Source organism: Brachycentrus maculatus, unplaced genomic scaffold (assembly GCF_059751285.1).
Source record: "Brachycentrus maculatus isolate JH-2025_06_01 unplaced genomic scaffold, ASM5975128v1 h1tg000007l, whole genome shotgun sequence".
NCBI lineage: Eukaryota > Metazoa > Arthropoda > Insecta > Trichoptera > Brachycentridae > Brachycentrus > Brachycentrus maculatus.
This window is the reverse complement of record NW_028280762.1, coordinates 593379-613587: the sequence shown is the minus strand read 5'-3', so window position 1 is coordinate 613587 and position 20209 is coordinate 593379. Positions and strand designations below refer to the sequence as shown.

Below are 20209 nucleotides of genomic sequence, written 5' to 3'. Positions count from 1 at the left end.
CCGTTTGGGTATTTTTGTTTATATTATACAAACAAATAAAACAAAAAAATATTTTTAAACACATTTATTTAAAATAAACAGTTAGTTATAAAAGTAACAAAAAATTATTTATTTACAAAGGATTGCGTTTTTATACAGTAAAATAAATATTATAAAATACAGATTTGTTAGAAAACTGGGTGTGGTATTTCAAAGTGGTATTTTTCTTTTCAATTATCGTGTACTTTAAAGGGAGGTACCTATCAATTTGACACGATTAAAAAAAAAGTTTTAATTCAATTTTAATTCGTTATGATGTTTCACGATAGTAAAATTATTATGTATAGGTACTTGTTTATTATATTATCCAATAAATCTTAGAAAAGTAAATTTAAATCAAATAAAGCATTTTTAAACCATGACCCTATACTTAAGATTAAACATTTTATGAAAAAGATGTTAACCTAAAAGAAAAATAAATAAGAAAATTATGTAGGTAATATAATTAATGAAGGCTTAAAACAAAAATAAATATTAAATTAATATACAACATGGCTTCTTGCTACGAGTTGTTTTAACTTAAATAATAAGAATAATAAATATTGCAATGAAAAACTTATTCTCTTATGATAAATTTTAGGTCAAAACTGTATGGAAAAATATTGTTTTTAATGTGAACCTTTCTGTGAATTCCAAACGGAAATTAACGTTTTAACTGTGGTAGGTGTAGGTTCATCTAGTGTATAAAATTTTCGTCCGCCTCCGTAGTGAAATGGTCAGGACGCTCAGCTACCGTTCTTGAGGTCCCGGGTTCGATTCCCAGAGGGGCTCAAATAAATAAAAGTCATTTTTTCACTCAAATATTTATTCAATACTACCCTGGACTGGTACCGGAAGCGGAGGGCTTCATGTGTTAACGATCAAGATAACACTGCGTTTATATGTTGCAGTGCCCTATGCACCATTGGGGTGCGGATAAGGGTTTGAATTTGATAAAACCTTAGCTTTACCTTTCGGTAAAAATAAAATATTTTCTTGTTTTTGTGTTTTTACTTGTTTCTGTAAGTTTTTTGTGTTCTCATCTAATTGATGAAAACATTCAAACGTATTATATTGCACCAAACTTTATTTCATGTTTTGTGCATTTCATTGTTTGCAAACCATAAATGCCTTTTCTGACTGTAAGAAGTTATATAGTTCTTCCTAAAACCCTGTACCTAAATAAATATATTCATCGGTTGTTATGGTAGCCACTAAAAATAAATAAAACATTTATATTACTGATGTAAATAAATAATTATAAATAAAATAGCAAACTATCTCAGTTTGAAAAACTGTAAAACAATTAATAAATAATCGAATAATTCGCAATAAAACTAAAAGCAGAAAAATAATTATTTTGGTTGAAATTCTATTAAATTCTATATATCTTAAAATATACAATGGCTGACAAAATTATTGGCCTACTCAAAGATGAAAAAACGAATGCTAATCATTTCAGAATCTTATTTTTTTCAAATATTACATAAATTAAACACTACTTTCTACGATTGAACGACAGTTTTTTTTGGAGGCACAATATTTCCGTAGAAAAAATAATGAAAAACTTCATAATTATTGTAAAAAAAATTTTTTTGACAAAACATTCTAAGAGTTAAGTGTACAAGAATTTTTTTAATGCAATTTATAACACAATATGTACCTATTTTTTATAATATTAAACATATGTTTAAAAACAACATTTTTGGTATTTAATTTATTAAACTGCTATTGAAATGAGATTTCCGTTTTTTTATGTTTACTTTTTTAAATAAATTATATAGATATGTCAGAAATACAAAATTCGCTTTTCACTTTAAAGTCTAAGAGATGGGCTTTTACATAATCTTGACAGCCACTGTATATAATTTAACATGTGAAGGTTTTCATATTTATATGTTTTTTTTTATATCTTTATTTATTTAACTAATAAATCTATTTAAATATAAGGTATAACGATAATAACTCGAAAAAATATATAAGTCACATTTTAAATAGATGTAAAATTAATTATATATTTACTTAAGATTTTCGATGATTTTTAAAGATTTAAATGAAATCTTATTTATCAATGAAATTTAGTAAATAAGCTTTCATAATAAAATGAAATTCGTAATGAAAAATTAACAAATTTATCTCTTTTTTCAAGATACATACTTATTATGAATAATGATTTCCAGATGAATAATAATAATTCCTCATTTTTATCGATTAATATATATTTTTTTAAAAGAGGTATGTGTAGTAAGGTCCAAAAGTTTCTGGTCAGAAGCTGTTAGCGCGGTGAAATAAATAAATGTCGTTAAAATGGTGTAAAATCTCTGACTCCTTACTTAGTCGTTTTTGCTTTTAGTCGTTAGTTTGATATTATCCTTGAAAATTAAAAACAATTCTTGTAAACCAGATCTACGTATGCGAATGTGTTATGATAGTTTTTGATAAAAAGTGGTATTTACTTAGTCAAATTTAAAATGAAAATATAATATATTACCACAAGATACTATCGAATTAATGGAAATATTTTTTTCACCAGGAAAAATAATTATTTCAATAAGCCAATTTTGCATTTACAATCTATTAAGTTTTTTAGGAAGAAAGAAGTCAATACGACGAATTTTCGTTTTTTAAAGAAATACCCGACTTGAACATGTATGACATGTCATAATTTTAACCCCATCAGCTGGAAAATTTAAGGACCTTACAAGGTAAATATGTTTTAGTTAGGTACCTAATCTATCGTATATGTAGCTAAATAATTTAATAAAATATTTTACAGTCTGGCAACTCTAAAGAATTCAATTTTGGTGCCAGCTGTCATGTTTGGCTGCATTTGAATTCGGAACAATCGTGTCTTCTTATAGCGGCCATGACGTCAGAGAGGTGCGCGGAAACCGAGCTGGCAACTGAAGGGTGGACCCTGCAAAGAAAAATAAACAGTTTTTTTTAGAAAGAGTCAAAAATAAACAGTCTTTTCAGAAAATAAACTTTTTTTTTCAGAAAGAGTTAAAAATAAACAGTTTTTTCAGAAAATAAACAGTTTTTTCAGTTTCAGAAAGAGACGGCAAAATAAAACATTTACATCTTAAATCATCCCCGAATGACGTCTAGAGGAATGCCAAAGATACTTTGTAAATTAAAATTTTATTTGAAATCCCTAAAATGCACACCAAGTCCTACCAAAATTCATTTTTAAATCGAGCCTGCGATATGTGCAATGTAATGCTTAATGAAATAGACATCAATAATGTTTCTTTTAAAACGTTTAAGAGAAATATTGTTGATGACTATTTAATTAGTTAATGAAGAAAATTTCTATTATTTGATAAAAACATTTAATGTACCTAAGTTCATTATTTAGTTAAACTTTTATGTACATGACAGTTTATTTTTATTTTTAGATTACTTAAGTGAAAATCTCTAATTGGAATGTTATTTCTTTAATTTTATTATAATATGTTACTTTTGGTAAATATTCTGTTGGTTTTCCAATAAATAAATAAATAATAGTAATAAGATAAATAAAAAAAAATGGTATGGTAATAAAACACTCTCCTTATCATTCATCGTTCACATTGAGCAATACCACTTTAATTAAGTGGTATTACACAAAATGAACGGTGAATGAAAAGGAGAGTGTAAGAAGACCAAATAATTCATGGATGCTGCAGAGAGAAAACGTAATACGAAGGCATGGTCTAGGCCTAGGTGAAATTGTCCAGCACGCTCGGCTATTATGCAGGAGGTTCCGAGTTCGATTCCCAGAGGGGGAGTTAAACATTAATATTAGTGATTTCACACTCGAATATTAATTTAACAGTACCCTGGACTGGTCCAAGCGCAGGAGTGATCATCTAGCCTGCATGTGTTAACGATCAAGATAACACTGCGATTAAATGATGGAGAGCCCTATGCACCACCGGGTGCGGATAAGGCTTTTAATAATAAAAAATAATTTACTAATTAGATGGAAAGAGTACCAGGAGTACAGAAAGAAGAAGAGTAGTGACTTATGTGAAATGTTAGAGAATGGATGTGATAAGCCAGTGTTTAGGAGCTATTTCGTTTGGCTAAAGGCAGGAAGCTAAGTTCAGAGCTGACGGCCAACCTCAAAAAGTTAAAAGGCATCCGAAAAAGAAAAATAAGTACGCTTTTTAAATTGTATTTTAGTAATAATTCTTAGTGGGTTTATTACCCAGGTAAAATACGATATTTATTTGCGTGAAATATATACGCCAACGCGCACCTCAAACAGGTTTAGCGATAAATCTCAAAACTGTGTATGGACGGCAACACCTTTGATGTGGAAATGTGCTGAGTTATGGCCATTTTTATGATTAATGTACTGCACTCGTTAGCATCCCGAGAAAATGATCATGTTTCCACAATTATCCAGTGAAAGTTTAAGTCTAATTTTATGGCTACGTTGTCTGTTCGCATAAATAGACATTTTGATTTGTGGAAAGCATATAGCTCACTCCTTTCAACAACGTCATATATCAAAAATCGACCATTTTCAGTTGTGCATGTTATCGGAATGCCCGGAAATTGTGCTTTATCCCAGCAAAAACGGCATACTTATATGCCCACTACAGGGCATAAAGTGTTTTTTTGCATTTTGAAGAAAATGTATTGTTTAATTATTTTTTTAGGAGAAAACCCATGTAGGTTTTATCTAAAAAGATCTGTTGCACAGTAAAAAGTTCAATAAGTGGGTAGATATTTATTTTTAATACATTTTATTAAATTTTTTATCTTTAAAAACGATCTCCCGTGGATTTCTAAATTTTCAAGATAATTCATAATTTGGCCTTTATATGGAACAAGGTGAAATAATTTTAATTTATGAGAGTGAAATGAGTGATTAGTATCTATTAGTATCCAAAAAAACCTAAATTCTAATACTAATTTATTAAATAATATATTGTTTCAAAATTCTTCACCATTGCTTTCCATTTTTCCTTTGTTTTCAAACTCCGTCCCTTGACTAACCCCTTTCCCTTACTTTTCCCTCTCCTTATTTATAGAACAATTTTATATTTTATATTTTAGTTATTATACAGACCTGAATGATGGAAGTTTAACTTCTGAAACATGTAGTCTATAATAAAACTCAAGTGGTAAAAAACGAAGGATTTTCTTTAATTATTGTAAGATAGAGAAGCATATAAAAGTCTGGACATTTACGGGACTTACGACCGTCATACGTTAGTTTAAGTGATCACTTCCCCATTTGCACTTTAGTGCAGTTTGGTCTTCGGGTCGACCAAAAATCGCATGTGTTAGACATTTTGTGTAGTTTTGAGTGTGTAAATGGTGGTGACGGGTGGTATTGTTTGCATGCTGTGATAGTGATTATCCTGACGAAGAGACGGGTACATCTCGAAACCGGTAGACATAAAAATCTCGGTGAGTGGTTATATACTAATATTATTAACATTTTTGTAAAAAATTAAAATGTGTTTATTAATCTATTGTGCAGCGTCAGTTTTACAGTCCCCCTTTGTTGAATTGCTATTTATTTCGAGTTAATTAATTATTTTTTAGAGTTTTTTTGACATGTAACTGTTTACAATTTAAAGGCATCTTTGGCGTCTCAAAATAATATATACGTCGGGATATCAAAAATCCCGGGATAAAAAAATAAAAGAAATCGAATGAAACGGTGAAAATGTCAACCATCCGATGGTATGTGAGCATCCTTAAAATACCTCTAGGTAACATAACATCAAGGTATTTGCAATAAAGAGGCATTTTTAAAATACAATAATATCCATGTTGAGATATGAAAATCGGTATGAATCGATAGCGAAATAATGAAGAAATACCCTTCATATAATCCATCCGATTGTATATGAGTGTCCTTAAAATGCCCGTTGGTAATGTAACATGAGCTGTTTGCAATATAAAGACATCTTTGGGGTACAAAAATATTTTTTTTTCTTTTACATCTCACCAATAGATGTCTCTAGTGAAGTTCTAGTTATGCAAGAGTTTCTAAATTGGTTCATATATACAGAACTTCCAAGAATTTGGGTAGTGTGGTTGTCGATAATGGGTAGAATTGGTGAATGTTACACGTGTGTAAAGTGATCACTTAAACCAACCTATGACGGCCCAGACTTCTAAATTCTTCTTCATCTTTGATGAGATGTCAAAAATAATATGAAGATGGACTCCTATAATTGGAGATAATCCAGATTTGTGAAAAAGTATTTGGACACACTCAAAATGTTGTCCGAAAATAATATCAATGTTGAGATATGAAAATCGGTATTAATCGAAGAAATACCATTCATATTATCCATCGGCTGGTATATGAGTGTCCTTAAAATGGCTGCTGGTAATGTAAAATAGAGGCATCTTGGTGTCCAAAACTACAATAATATCTAGGTTAACATGTCAAAATCAGTATTTATCGATAGTAAAATAAATGAAGAAAACAGTGAAAGTGGTACGACGATAACCCTTTATATCATCCATCCGACGGTATGCGAGCGTCCTTAAAATACCTTTTGGTAATGTAACGTGTAGCTGTTTGCAATATAGAGGCAACTTTGGTGTCCCAAAATAATATCGCGGAACTCGGTGCCAAAAAGAAAGTAGCTCCAGCCGGCATTATTGGTACACTGAACTTCCTAACAGGTGAATGTAAGAATGCTCTTGAACCGACTTAGAGGCTTGAAAAAATCTCCTTTGTACGGTTGATAAGAATCAAGTCATCCTAAAACCGAGTAAGAGAAAAAATTGGGGTAATTGAAATCTAAAAAAATACGTTTATAAATCATTATTATTTTTCTCGTGACAAAGACTCTTTTATGAATAAGACAGGTATATTTTTTTTTAATAAATATGTAGTTAATATGTAGTTATTTGTAAAAACAAAAATTTTCATTTATTAAATTAATTAATTTTTTAAACATATATAAACTCATGGATAGTAAAACCGTTTTCGAGGCCTCATGTAAAAATTAAATAATAACAAAAAAATATCCCGAAAAAAAAAATTATAAAAATCCAACGAAATAATTTTTTCTATTAAATAATTCAATCTTATCGTCTTATTCGTTGGTTACAATCTGTGTGATGATTGTTTTGCTTCTTTCTTGGTGAGTCTCCACCCGACTCTATCTTCCGTTCGCCTCTTCAACTTTTTTGTATTAATAATAATAATAAGAATTTGAATTCTACTTTGCATGATATATCTCCCAGAAAGTCAAAATCTATACATTTTTTTCCATTAAAATATAGCGCCTCATAAAAAAACATTACACAGGTTTTTCCACTTATATTAGTCTATAAGACTCAGAAAATATATTTTTTATACCAATATGAAAAAAATTTAATAATAATTTAAAAAACGCAGCTTACTGTAGAGAACTCATAATTTGTTTGATGTCATAATTTGCTCCACTAATTGTTTCGACTGTAAATTAGTGGTTATATTTACCCTATATTAACTTAAATTTTAGTCGGTAAATATCACGATATACAGTGATTTAATTTAAGTTTTATTTAGGGAATACCAGTTTAATAACACTAAATTAAAAAAAAACAAAATTTGTATTAGAAATGAATATCTTTCTTATCTTGTCCATTTTTCTATTCTTACGGTACATATTTACGTTTTAATTATAAGTGTTTATTTTTTCCAGATTAAATGACCCTTTTAAAGCCAGGTTGACTCTAATAAACATGTGTCTGCACGAAAAAATGCCTCGGCAGGTAAAACTTGGACAAAATGACCCAAATACTATGTACGAGTATGCGAAACCAAAATTCTTTTCGAGGAATGCTGATTATGGTCTGGGACAAGTGCACTGATCAGACTGCCCGCAAGTGCGGGTAAGTAAGTACTTGCAAGTAAGTACTTTGTGTAGCTATACATTTGTGCAGGTATCCTTTGATATATTGAAGCAAATTTTACGAAGTTATGCGCAAGAGTGTAGGTGCGTATCTGCATAATTACATGTAAAATACTAGTATATGTACCTTAGACTGGGGTGAATAGAGACAGGTTTTCGGCACTTTAAATCGGCACAAGCAATGGATACGATTACATACATTTAAAGAAATGTCTCTATTCTTCCCCTCTTATCCGCAATCTATGGTGTTCAGGGCACTGAACTAAATACGTGCAGTATTAACTTGATCGTTATTACGCTAATTCTATGTGATTTGTCCCATTCTTCGTCAGTCGACAGTATTATTTTAAGTTAATATTGTAGTGAAAAAATCATTCATATTTTTATTGTAATATGTAACGCTTTACTAGCATAATGACTCATGACACATAGATAAATTGTATAGAAATTTAAAATAAAATAAAATTCTGTTTCGATTCACCCCACAGTCCCAATGGACCCTAAATTACGATATCTGCTACATTTATGTATTAATTTTAAATCAAACACAGATTTTTTGAGTCTACTAAGTTGTATTTTATTAACAAAAAACACATAAAAAATTATATTGTGAATCACATTCGTTTGATAATGCCCTAACAAGGCGAAACAATTGTCACAATATAATTTTTTATGTGTTTTTTGTTAATAAAATACAACTTAGTAGACTCAAAAAATCTGTGTTTGATTTAAAATTAATACATAAATTAAAATGGAGTTCTACAAATTAAACGCCAAGTCAATAAATATCTGCTACAGTTTGAATCAATTACATCCAGTCCAATTATCATTACTTCATTAATATAATTATGATTGAAGTTTTGATATTCATTAATTGAGTCACTTTGTGGTAAAATCAATCCATTTTTTCATTTAATTTTATTTAGTAAATACCACTTTTGTTTAAAATGCAAAAGTGGTATTTTTTAAGTAAAACTTACACTAAAAAAATAATATTCAAATGATTTTATGGCTGTAATTATGTTGTCTCAAATGAATTTAAGCCAAAGAAGACTGAACAAATGTTTCGACGTATTAAAACGTTATTAAACGTTTGTTTTATTTTGAATTAAAATGAAGCCTTGAGCGTGGGTTTTAAATCTACAAAATAAATATTTTTTAATATTGTAAACCTTGATTTTGAATACACCGTAGATGAAAATATATTACGTATATCTACTTCAAAATATCTCGCACGATTCATGTTTTTTTCCGTACAACCATGATACGTGAAATTATGAGATATATAAATAAATCAAATATTGTTTGATATATGATATCAGACTGTTTGATTTCGTTTCCGTTATTTTAGACCGGTAGTTTTAACATCACTGACCTGAGATGTTCAGTGAAAATCTGGGGTTATAAATTATGATTACCTCTAGATACGAATCGATCATCGATGTCAGATAAACGGTAGATAATACAGGAGGTTTCTAACATATAATTACGATAACCCGTTGGTACCCGGTCTGTTTCATGTGAAGATAAAAACAAAAGATATTGATTTACAAATTGTATGGAAAAAAACGATTTCAGCAAAAATTAAAGAGTATTTTCAAAAATATACATCGCTCACTCCTTTCAAGAACGTCATAAATCAAAACTCGTCAATTTCCAGTTGTGCATGTTTTCGGGATGCCCAGAAAATGTTCTATATTCCAGCAAAAGCGGCATATTTTTAACTTAATATTTACCCGCTACAGGGCAGAGAGTGTTGTTTTTGCATTTTGAAGAAAAGGTATTGTTTAAGTATTTTTTTAAATATACTAAATATTTTTCAAATGGAGAAAAAACATTCAGGTTTTACCTAAAAAGATCTGTTGCACAGTAAAAAGTTCAATAAGTGGCTTGATATTCATTTTTAATACATTGTATTATATTGCTAAACTTTAAAAAGTTGTACTGAAAAATCAAGTTTTTTGATTTATGACGTTCTTGAAAGGAGTGAGCGACATGTAACTATTTTTTCTTTAAGTAATTTAATCGTGAAACGTCAGTAGACAATCAAAATATATAAATACATTTTTAAATGAATAAAAATGTGTATATTATTAAACCAATATGAATTTAGTATTTACTAAAGTGGTAAGTTAAAAAAAACATAATTCCAATTATGTATATGTTTATTAAGAATATATGTAATATATCTTAAAAAAAACATATATATATAACTGTGATATGTAGATTTTTTTTTTGACATCTCAACATAGATGAAGAAAAAAAGTGAAGTATGTGTATTTACAGGGCTTTTGATCTTTGATACGCTGGGTGATCACTTTACAGACCTGCAAAATTCACCATTCTACCCTAGATTGACAAACCACACAACTTGATTTTTCCCTACTTTTCAACTCCTAGATATATGATCAATCATATGACACAGTACATATGAGTTCACAATAGCCAAATATGTTGGATTGAGAAAACTTTTATTCAGAAAGAGACCCTTTTATTTGTATGCAAGATCAGAACTCCGGATTATTTTTTATTACTGGAAAACGCCTGAAAACATGATATTATTTTTTATGTAGCTAATAGATTCCTGGAAGAATCGTGTTATTAAAATATGACCGTACGTGAAAGGGTTAAACGCGCCCAATATAAGACTGACGTGTGTTCCACCAAATCTCTGAAAGAAAGCTGATATTTCTCTAACAAACGCCGCAGAAAAAGATCAAACTGGTATTTAATTATTATAAAAGTTAACAATATTCCACTTAAGCCATTAAAATAATTTAACTAGTCTCGAAGTTACACGTGCTTACATTTTAGCTTGTAACTCATTTTATCGGCAGATAGACAAGCCGAGATTAGAAAAAAAACGTTCTTTGGTAATTATTTTGGAAATATGGAGCTATTTTGATGGCATATATACCGAACTAAAAATTTGAAACACTCCGTGATGATAATAAGCTGCTTAGTTCAGTACTTAACAAGTTATGAGGAACTCCTAAATTTGGTATTGATTAAATTCATTTTAAATTAAGCCACTAATTTTATTTGACTCAATCACATTTTTGTAAAATACTTAATAATAATAATAATAAAGCCCTTATCCGCACCCCAATGGTGCATAGGGCACTGTGTCATATTAACGCAGTGTTATCTTGATCGTTTACACATGAAGGAAAGGTGATCAGCCCTCCGCTTCAGGTACCAGTCCATGGTAATATTGAATAAATATTACAGTGAAAAAATCACTTTTATTTAATTACCCCCCTTGGGAATCGAATCCGGGACCTCCAGAACGGTAGCCGAGCGTGCTGACCATTACACTACGGAGGCGGACAATACTTAAGAGGGATTTATAAGTAGATTTTAAAATCAATACATTTCTCCCTAATTTCTTAATTTGCCATTTTTTTAAGAGAATAACCCGTAAAACATCTTTTTTAAAGAGGCTTGTCTGTAGATATGGTATATAAGATAGGAAGAATAGTAAGGATAGTAAAGACGGAGAACGCATACATGTAAAATACATCAGAAATACCCAGATCAATGTAAATAAAATAAAAATTAATTCGTTTTGCAATTGGCAGGAATCGAACCCACAACTTCAGTTTCGCAGTTGATAGTCTACCCAAATCGCCGCAGCACCTCGCAATGAATTATTCATAAAAAAATATTGAAAATTCAAAAGATTGAGAAAGGTTATTTGTGATGATATGGACACGTCGAGTGAATGGATGACGAGAAAATAGCTAAGCGCGTATATTTGGCAAATGTGAAGAAAAGGGATAGCCAAGAAAATTTGGAACGATCAAATCAATTTGAATGTAAAATCTTAAAAAAAAAGTTTAAAAAAAAAACAGCTACATGTTATTTAACTAACTAACTAACTAACTAACCATCACGCCGCTTCCCCGCAGGGGTAGGCAGAGAGAATAGAGCGCCACACCACTCTGTCCTTGCAAACATTCTTCGCCTCTTCCACGTTCATGCATCAAATACTTGAAAGAGGTCAGGTTAGGAGTCGTAACAATCGGCGGGTATGTTATTTATTTTTACCTTTATTTCTCTAGGCATCGAACCCTAGACCTCCAGCATGGTAGCCAAACGCATTAACTATGGAGGCGGAGAATTTAATAAAATACACGTCGAATACTATTTATAAGTGACATTGAAATGTAATGGCACGTTTCTTACACTTGAAAAGGTGTATTGTAATTTAATTAATATGAAATGGCCGCGTCATAAAGAGTAACGATTTCATTAAGCTTAACACGGGTAATCTTAATTAAGAAATACCGTCGCGGTTCCCTGATGCAGGTAAGAATATCTTCAATAATGCTAACGATAAGTAATTAGTATCTCAATACATAATTTATAATGTGTTTTGAGCGGTAACCGTTATTAATTAATTAAATATTTCAAGTTATTTAAAAAACAAAAGTGAAATGTTTCGTGTGCTCGGCGATTAATTGACTTTCGCTTTATTCGTTATAAACGATTGGGATTTTAAATTGTTGCCATCGTAATGTTGTTTAATTACGGTTCAAAATGTTTTCTCAATTATCAAAATTAAGAACATATGATAAACACGGCGGAAAATATTTCATATTATTTTTGGACATCTCATCAAAGATGAAGAAGAATATGGAAGTCTGGGCATTTACGGGGCTGACGACCGTCATCGGCTGGTTTAAGTGATCACTTTACACACGTGTAACATTCACCAATTCTACCCATTATTGACAACCACACTACTCAAATTCTTGGAAGTTCTTTATATATGAACCAATTTAGAAACCTTGTTCTTGAATCACTAGAACTTCACTAGAGACATCTATTGGTGAGATGTAAAGAAGCTTTTTACTAAGCAGAAACTCTTATATTAGTATGTGAGGTCCAAATCCTGGATTATAATCACACACATGAGAAACGCCAGAAAATACCATTTTCATTTTTATTATTTAAGCTTATAATTTGATCAGACTTCCATATTCTTCTTCATCTTTGATGAGATGTCAAAAAATAATATGAAAATAACTCCTGTAATTGGAGATAATCCAGATTTTGTGAACAAGTATTTGGACACACTCAAAATGTTGAAAATATTTCAGTTAAAAATATATGATACAAACATCTGTTCTATAATGGTTGTTATTGATAATTTTAAACGTAATGCAAACTCAATTATCAAAATTAATAACGAATAATAAACATGCCAGAGAATATTTAGGTTCAAAATTGTGATAAAAATTTATATAAAAGTATGCCGGAAAATATTTATGCTAAAAAATACGATGTAAAAATATCCTTCCCTAAACTCCGTTTATCCTTTGCCTTCCTTATTATCATCAATTTGTAATTTATGTATTTTTAATGTTCCAGTACTATCTACCCTCTGATTGCAAACAGCTTTATAAGCTACTATTACTAGTCGGTTTTTGGTTGGTTGGAAGATATTTCTTTTTAGCAATGAACCCGCTTATTTACATATTTATTTTCTTACAAGAAATTTATCATCACACTTCACGATTGAGATCACAACAGCGATCTGTGGTTAGCTTGGGAAAGCTTTTATTTAGCAGAAACCCTTTTATATTTTAAAGAAATTTTAAGTTTATGATGCGTAGTGTTATAGGTTCTTCATACCTGTTCGCTTTGGCGTAAAATTTAAACGATATCGACCGCTTAAAATGCCAGTTTGTATGCATATGATAGAAAGCGAATTTAAAATTCACATGGGAGTATTTCCAGAACCTACTGAATGGTGGAAAAGCCTCCAAGCATAGGAATGTTAGGTACTCATTATTATTGTTTTTAAGTTTGAATTATTTTAGAGCGTGTGCACACGCACGGCTCTACGTGTCAACCGTAACGGTCGGGTTGGTAATAAGGCTGACGGTGCTTGTTTACTATCGGAAAAAGAAAAGTTACCAATAAATAAATAAAAATAAATAATAAATAATTAATAACTTAAACTTAAGTTAAACTTAATTTTCGAAAGAGAGTTTACGAACAAAAAAAATGAATTGCTTTCTCTCAATAAAATATAACACAAAATACTTTTTTTAAATGCTAACTAAATAGCTAATTCACTAACTAACATACCATATAGCTGATTAACCGTACGGGTAGGTAGAGAGAATAGAACGCCACACCAAACTGCCTTTGAAAGCTTTTTTCGCCTCTTCCACAATCATGTATCATGTCATACATACCCACCGATTATATTAACTCCTGACCTGACCACTTTCAAGTAGGTATGCTGCTATATATTACATATTTAAATATTAAAAGTTATTTTAATTTATGTTTTGTACTGACATTTCTTGATGGAACAGTATTTTATATAAAAAATAACAACTAAATATGTAGTTTCCACATATCGCTCACTCCTTTCAAGAACGTCATAAATCAAGAAAACTTGATTTTTCAGGAGAACGTTTTCAAAGTTTAAAAATAGAATACAATGTAAAAATTAAATTTATATTAAAAATAAATATAAAGCCACTTATTGAACTTTTTACTGTGCAACAGATCTTTTTAGGTAAAACCTGAATGTTTTTCTTCATTTGAAAAATATTTAGTATATTTAAAAACAATACCTTTTCTTCAAAATGCAAAAACAACTGGTTAAAGTGATCACTTAAACCAGTCTATGACGGCCGTCAGCCTCGTAAATGCCCAGACTTCCATATTCTTCTTCATCTTTGATGAGATGTCAAAAAATAAGATAAAATAGAATACATAAAATATACTCTTTTTATTTTTGTCAACCTGGCATGAAGTTATTAAAGTGACAATGAAAACATTTCACTAGAAAGGAAACATTAGGAAGCTCTACCAACCGTATAATAGACAATATGCTGAAGGTTAAACTATCTCATTTTAAGAAAGTTAAATTAATAACCATTTCAAAAAAAATAAAAAAAATAACTAACATATTACGAATTTGCAGAAAACCAGTAAAATATTTATTTTTATTTTTCATTATTTTATTTTATTTTATTTATTTGGGAATTGTACAGCTTACATATACAAATGATATAATAAACAATAGTTACATTAACAATAATAAACATTACATTACATTAACAAAAAATAGTTACGTTAAAAAAGAGCCAATTAAACAATTCCACGTTTATGTTATAAAACTATTAAAAAACATTCAGAGATTAAACAAAAAAAGGGTATTATATAAAATAATAGATTTAGCAGGAAGGAGAAGGAAAGGAGGGGAGGATATATATATATATATATATATATATACCTACATATACACATATACATACACATACATATACATTATATGATTTATATCGTAATTTTTTGACAATATTTTTAGTGTGTCCCTACTTTTAAATACAAATGCTGTATTCTTTAAATTGATAACTGAAAATAGATCAATGAGTCTTTTTAGATAGAAGACTGGAATTTTATACATTTTTTTATTTGGCCTGTCATTACCTACCAATAACAATAATTATTCTATCCAAGATTGAAAACCACACTACTCACATTTCGGAAGGATGAGTATGTTCGGTAAGTAAGTATGTGTATATATATACTTCAATTAAAACATCATCTGCAATTTTCGAGTAACAATATGTCAGAGATATCTATTGTTGAAATTAGTAAGTTAGCAGAAACCTCTTTGAAATATATGTAAATGTAATTTTATTTTTATGAATTTAATTGTTATTTATTTAAATCATTTATGTTATGTTCTTATTTTTTAATTGTGTTTTATATAATGTATACGCCATATGAACAATAAAGCCTTGCACACTTAATCTCATGGTTTATTTTATAAAAAAAATAAAGAATGATTTTAATAAGGTACTTCGATTACATGAAAATACAGGTCTGAATTCTGAGAAATGCATGAATGTGAAAGGGGTGAAGATTGTTTTCAAATACATTCAATTCTCTCTCCATAAGTCTGCGAGGAAGCGGTGTGATAGAAAGCTTGTTAATTAAAAGAAAAGATTAAAGTCCTTGCAATTTCATAGACTGCATATTATTTATTAATTCGGCATTAACTTTGTGGATAAAAAAAACTACTTGAGTTTTATTTCATAAAACACGACTTGTTTAAAAAACTAACAGATGTTTTCATCAACAGATGAAAAATAAAACTGACTATCATAGACTACTACTATAATAGAACTTCTTTAATTCTGAAGATGAAAACTCGCACGAATATCGAGCCGACTTTTGTAACCAAAAGTCGAACGAATGCAGAATTGTACAGATAAAGATGCGAACTTATTTTAAAAATTACCTCTATTTTTCAATGCCTATCGGAGGCTTTTTGGTAATACCGCTCTTCCGTAGCTTTCACGCTTTGACAGTGGTTCTGAACCGGTACTCCGCGAGCTTGTTGAAATTGCTCGGCGAAATTATGGAAATCAAAATTTCATATACTGTGCGACTTAAGTAACAAACATAATTTTACAACATTATGAGTGTGTCCAAATACTTGTTCACAAAATCTGGATTATCTCCAATTACAGGAGTTATTTTCATATTATTAATAATATGAAATATCTGGTCAATTTATAAGCTTAAAGAGTTTCATTGGAGCACACATTTGTGTATTTTTTAAGCAATGTACTTTTTAACTTATCCGTAATAAAAAAATCAGTTTTATTTTTAAATAAAGTTATCTTTGCATGTTTTTTGTATCTTTAGTTTTGGTGGACCGCAAATTTTCTAACGATCAAAAGTTCTCTCTAACTTCAAAATGGTTCAGAACCACTGCGCTATGAAATAAATCGAAAATAATACGCGATTTCAGATAATACAGATTGAAGGCACAATAAATATGAGAAATGCGTTTATATCCGTATCAGATACAACTGGAGCATATTTCGGCATATAGTAATACCCAAATTAAGGGGAAAATACACAATCGATGCGCAATCTGTAATTTATTATTTGCACGATATATTTATTGGTTTACTATCTCGCGAAATCAAGGAAAGTAATTTAAGACGGACATTCAATAACGGTTTATTTACCATATATTGTACATTGTTCTTTAATACTTAATGTGGTCGAATTTAATATTTAATTTCTGCCGAATTTTGACGCACATAAAGGCCAATTTGAGACACAATATACAAGTAGGTACATCGAAATACATGTTTATATACATATAACTTGAGTTGTATGGTTATCATAGTATATAAAGTGGTCATTTAAACCAGATTCTATATTCCCACTTCGTATGAAGTCAAAAAGCGATCTCTCAAACAAATGTGCCACAAAACGGTGTATAATTGGTATTCGAATGGTGATATAAGAAAAGTGCATGGCTGAAATATATATATATATATATATATATATATATATATATATATATATATATACATATATTTTTATATATATATATATATTATATATATATATATATATATATATATATATATATATATATATATATATATATATATATATATATATATACATATATATATATATATATATATATATATATATATATATATACATATATATATATATATATATATATATATATATATATATATACACACAAAAACACACATACATATGTTATTCGTTTACTTTGATTTCTTTACGTTACCATTGAATTGGGTACAGCATCCATATTATTAAAAATTAGAAGCTTTTATCTTCGAGACATCATTAGACAATGGGTGCGGCCATTATGTCGGACATTTCCGGCAGCTATTAGCGGAAATGTCAAAACAGGGCTACAATTATAACCAACACGAGGTTTAATTATCAAAACCTTCCGCTAATGTTAATAGTATGTACGTATGTAGATATAATTTAAGTCCATAACTTTTTATTACAAGCAAAAAAATATATCAACTTTTTACTTGTGATATCAATTTTTTTTAATTTTTAATTATTTGTTTTTAAAGTTAAATAAATATTGTGAGATGAATGATAGTTTGTGAGGTTCCTCAGATATCAAAAAATGTTTTTACAATTTCAAGTCTTTATAAATTCCAATGCGTTTAAGAAATACTGGTATTTTCAAAGTTTTATAAAAATTAAAAATGGATAGATATTACCCCAAAGTGACTGCTGAATCAACTAATGGAAAGTTATTTCGCGCAAATTTTGCACAAGATTACATTCAAGAGAGATTAATGCAACGATATATATATACGATAAAAACATGTCTAAAAAGAGCCAAAAATATATATTTAAACAACGTATGATGATGACCAGATGATTGATCACCAGTTTGATGATATCGGTAACGACGAAACCCGGTTACTGGTCAAATATAATATTTTTTAAATAAACTTTATTGTTGTTATTTATTAAATCGCCCTGTTAATTAACTAAAAAAACATACAAATATTTCTTTGTTATATTTCATTGCAAACACATAAATGTCTGTATATTATATCAAGATTTTTATTACTGGTATATCAGCAAAGACGAAGAAGTCTTTATAAAAAAAACAACTAACTAACTATGTCACCGCTTTCCCGTAGGGGTCGGCAAAGAGAATAGAATACTTATTTATTTTTTTACAAAAATGTTAATACTATTAGTATATAACCACTCACCGAGATTTTTATGTCTACCGGTTTCGAGACGTACCCGTCTCTTCGTCAGGATAATCACTAACACAGCATGCAAACTAAACCCTTCACCACCATAGCACCATTTACACACTCAAAACTACACAAAATGTCTAACACATGCGATTTTTGGTCGACCCGAAGACCAACATGCACTATAGTTTTCAATACAGACATGCGTTACGTACCGAGGTTAAACATTTGAGTGGTTATATACTAATAATATTAAAAGTAAAAATGACCAACCAAAAAGTAAATGCTTTAAATATTAATAATATTGAGAATAGAATACAAGATATTATATTGAAAGCTGTCCCACCGCATGCCCAGATCTGATACAGAAGCATCTAGGCGTCTTGACAGATATGGTCTTGCAAAGCATTTTTTTAAAACTAAGTTTATTGAAAATGTGAAACAATATAAAATTGTATCCTGATTTTACTATGAATTTACATTTAAAAGCATTGTTGTTGTAAAAAATAAACAGTATTACAATAAATAGCATAAAATGATATCTCGTGAATGAAATAATTACAGGAAACGATGTTAAAATATGTAAACCGAAAAAAAATCGACATACCGAAGCGCATGTATGGGAAGACGAACTCATTAAGAGTCTTCAAAAAACTGGTTGCGAATCTTCGATATGCTGGCCCTAATAAGAAAATTAAAAAAGAAACTTCGGATGTTGCGTCACAGCCGCAGCGGGAGCCTTTCGCACATCCGGTCAAACGTATTTCCTGCAGCCGAATTCCGACGCATGAATAACGTTAACTTTGATATGCATCTTGATCGTTAACCAACATGGGACTGGGTGACTGTGCGCCAGTCGGATGATGTCGGTAATGACGAAACCTGGTCGCTGGTCAAATAAAATGAATGTGGAAAAAACATTAGTTTAATTATATAAAATGATTTATCTTCTAACCCTTATCCGCACCCAATGGTGCATAGAGCACTGCATCGTATTAACGCAATGCAAACTTGATCGTTAATTATATGAAGGCAAGGTGATCACTCCAGCGCTTCAGGGACCATTCCAGAGTAATATGAAATAAATATCAGAGTGTAAAATCACTAATATTCATTCTCCCCCCCTGGGAATCGAACCTGGGACCTCCAGCACGCTGACCATTACACCACGGAAGCGGATATAAAATGGACTTTTACTATCAAAAAATCCACCAACAAAATGTCAGTACAAAACTTGAAACTTGTGAACACAAGTTAGAACATCTGTTGTTCTCGAAACTGGTCGTGTTTGTATAAACTAAAAATTGTGGTCTTATGCTTGTTTTATAATTTTTTTTTATCAAATTTTATTATTACTATTACTGTTATTACTACTGTTTTATTCTTATATTGTAATCATCGTGTTATTTCACAGTGTTATTACTGAATCAAAATATAATAATTTCAAAAATTTATTCGGCAGTCACTATGGTGATATCAATCCATTTTTAATTTGAATTTTACTAGATAAATACCATTATTTTTTTAAAACATTGCAATACGTGTTTTGATGCATTCTTCATCATTTTCAAACACCGTATGTCATACGACTATATGTACATATTGCTCACTCTTTTCAAGAACGTTATAAATCAAAAATCGTCAATTTTCAGTTGTGCATGTCTTCGGAATGCTCAGAAAATGTAGTATATCCTAACAAAAGAGGCATATTTTTAACTTAATATTTACCCGCTACATGGCAGAAAGTGTTGTTTTTGCATTTTGAAGAAAAGGTGT

General features: G+C 29.8%; 1 protein-coding gene across 1 annotated transcript in view; it reads right to left on the bottom strand.

The window, feature by feature from the left end:
- Positions 1 to 2540: 2540 nt before the first annotated feature.
- The window catches only part of LOC148313596 (uncharacterized), a 62347-nt gene continuing 44678 nt past the window's right edge, over positions 2541 to 20209 (bottom strand). Inside the window, exon 3 of the mRNA XM_088259788.1 lies at positions 2541 to 2935. Within this exon, the coding sequence (XP_088115914.1) occupies positions 2833 to 2935 (103 nt within the window). The 3' untranslated portion in view covers positions 2541 to 2832. The remainder of the gene's footprint in view (positions 2936 to 20209) is intronic.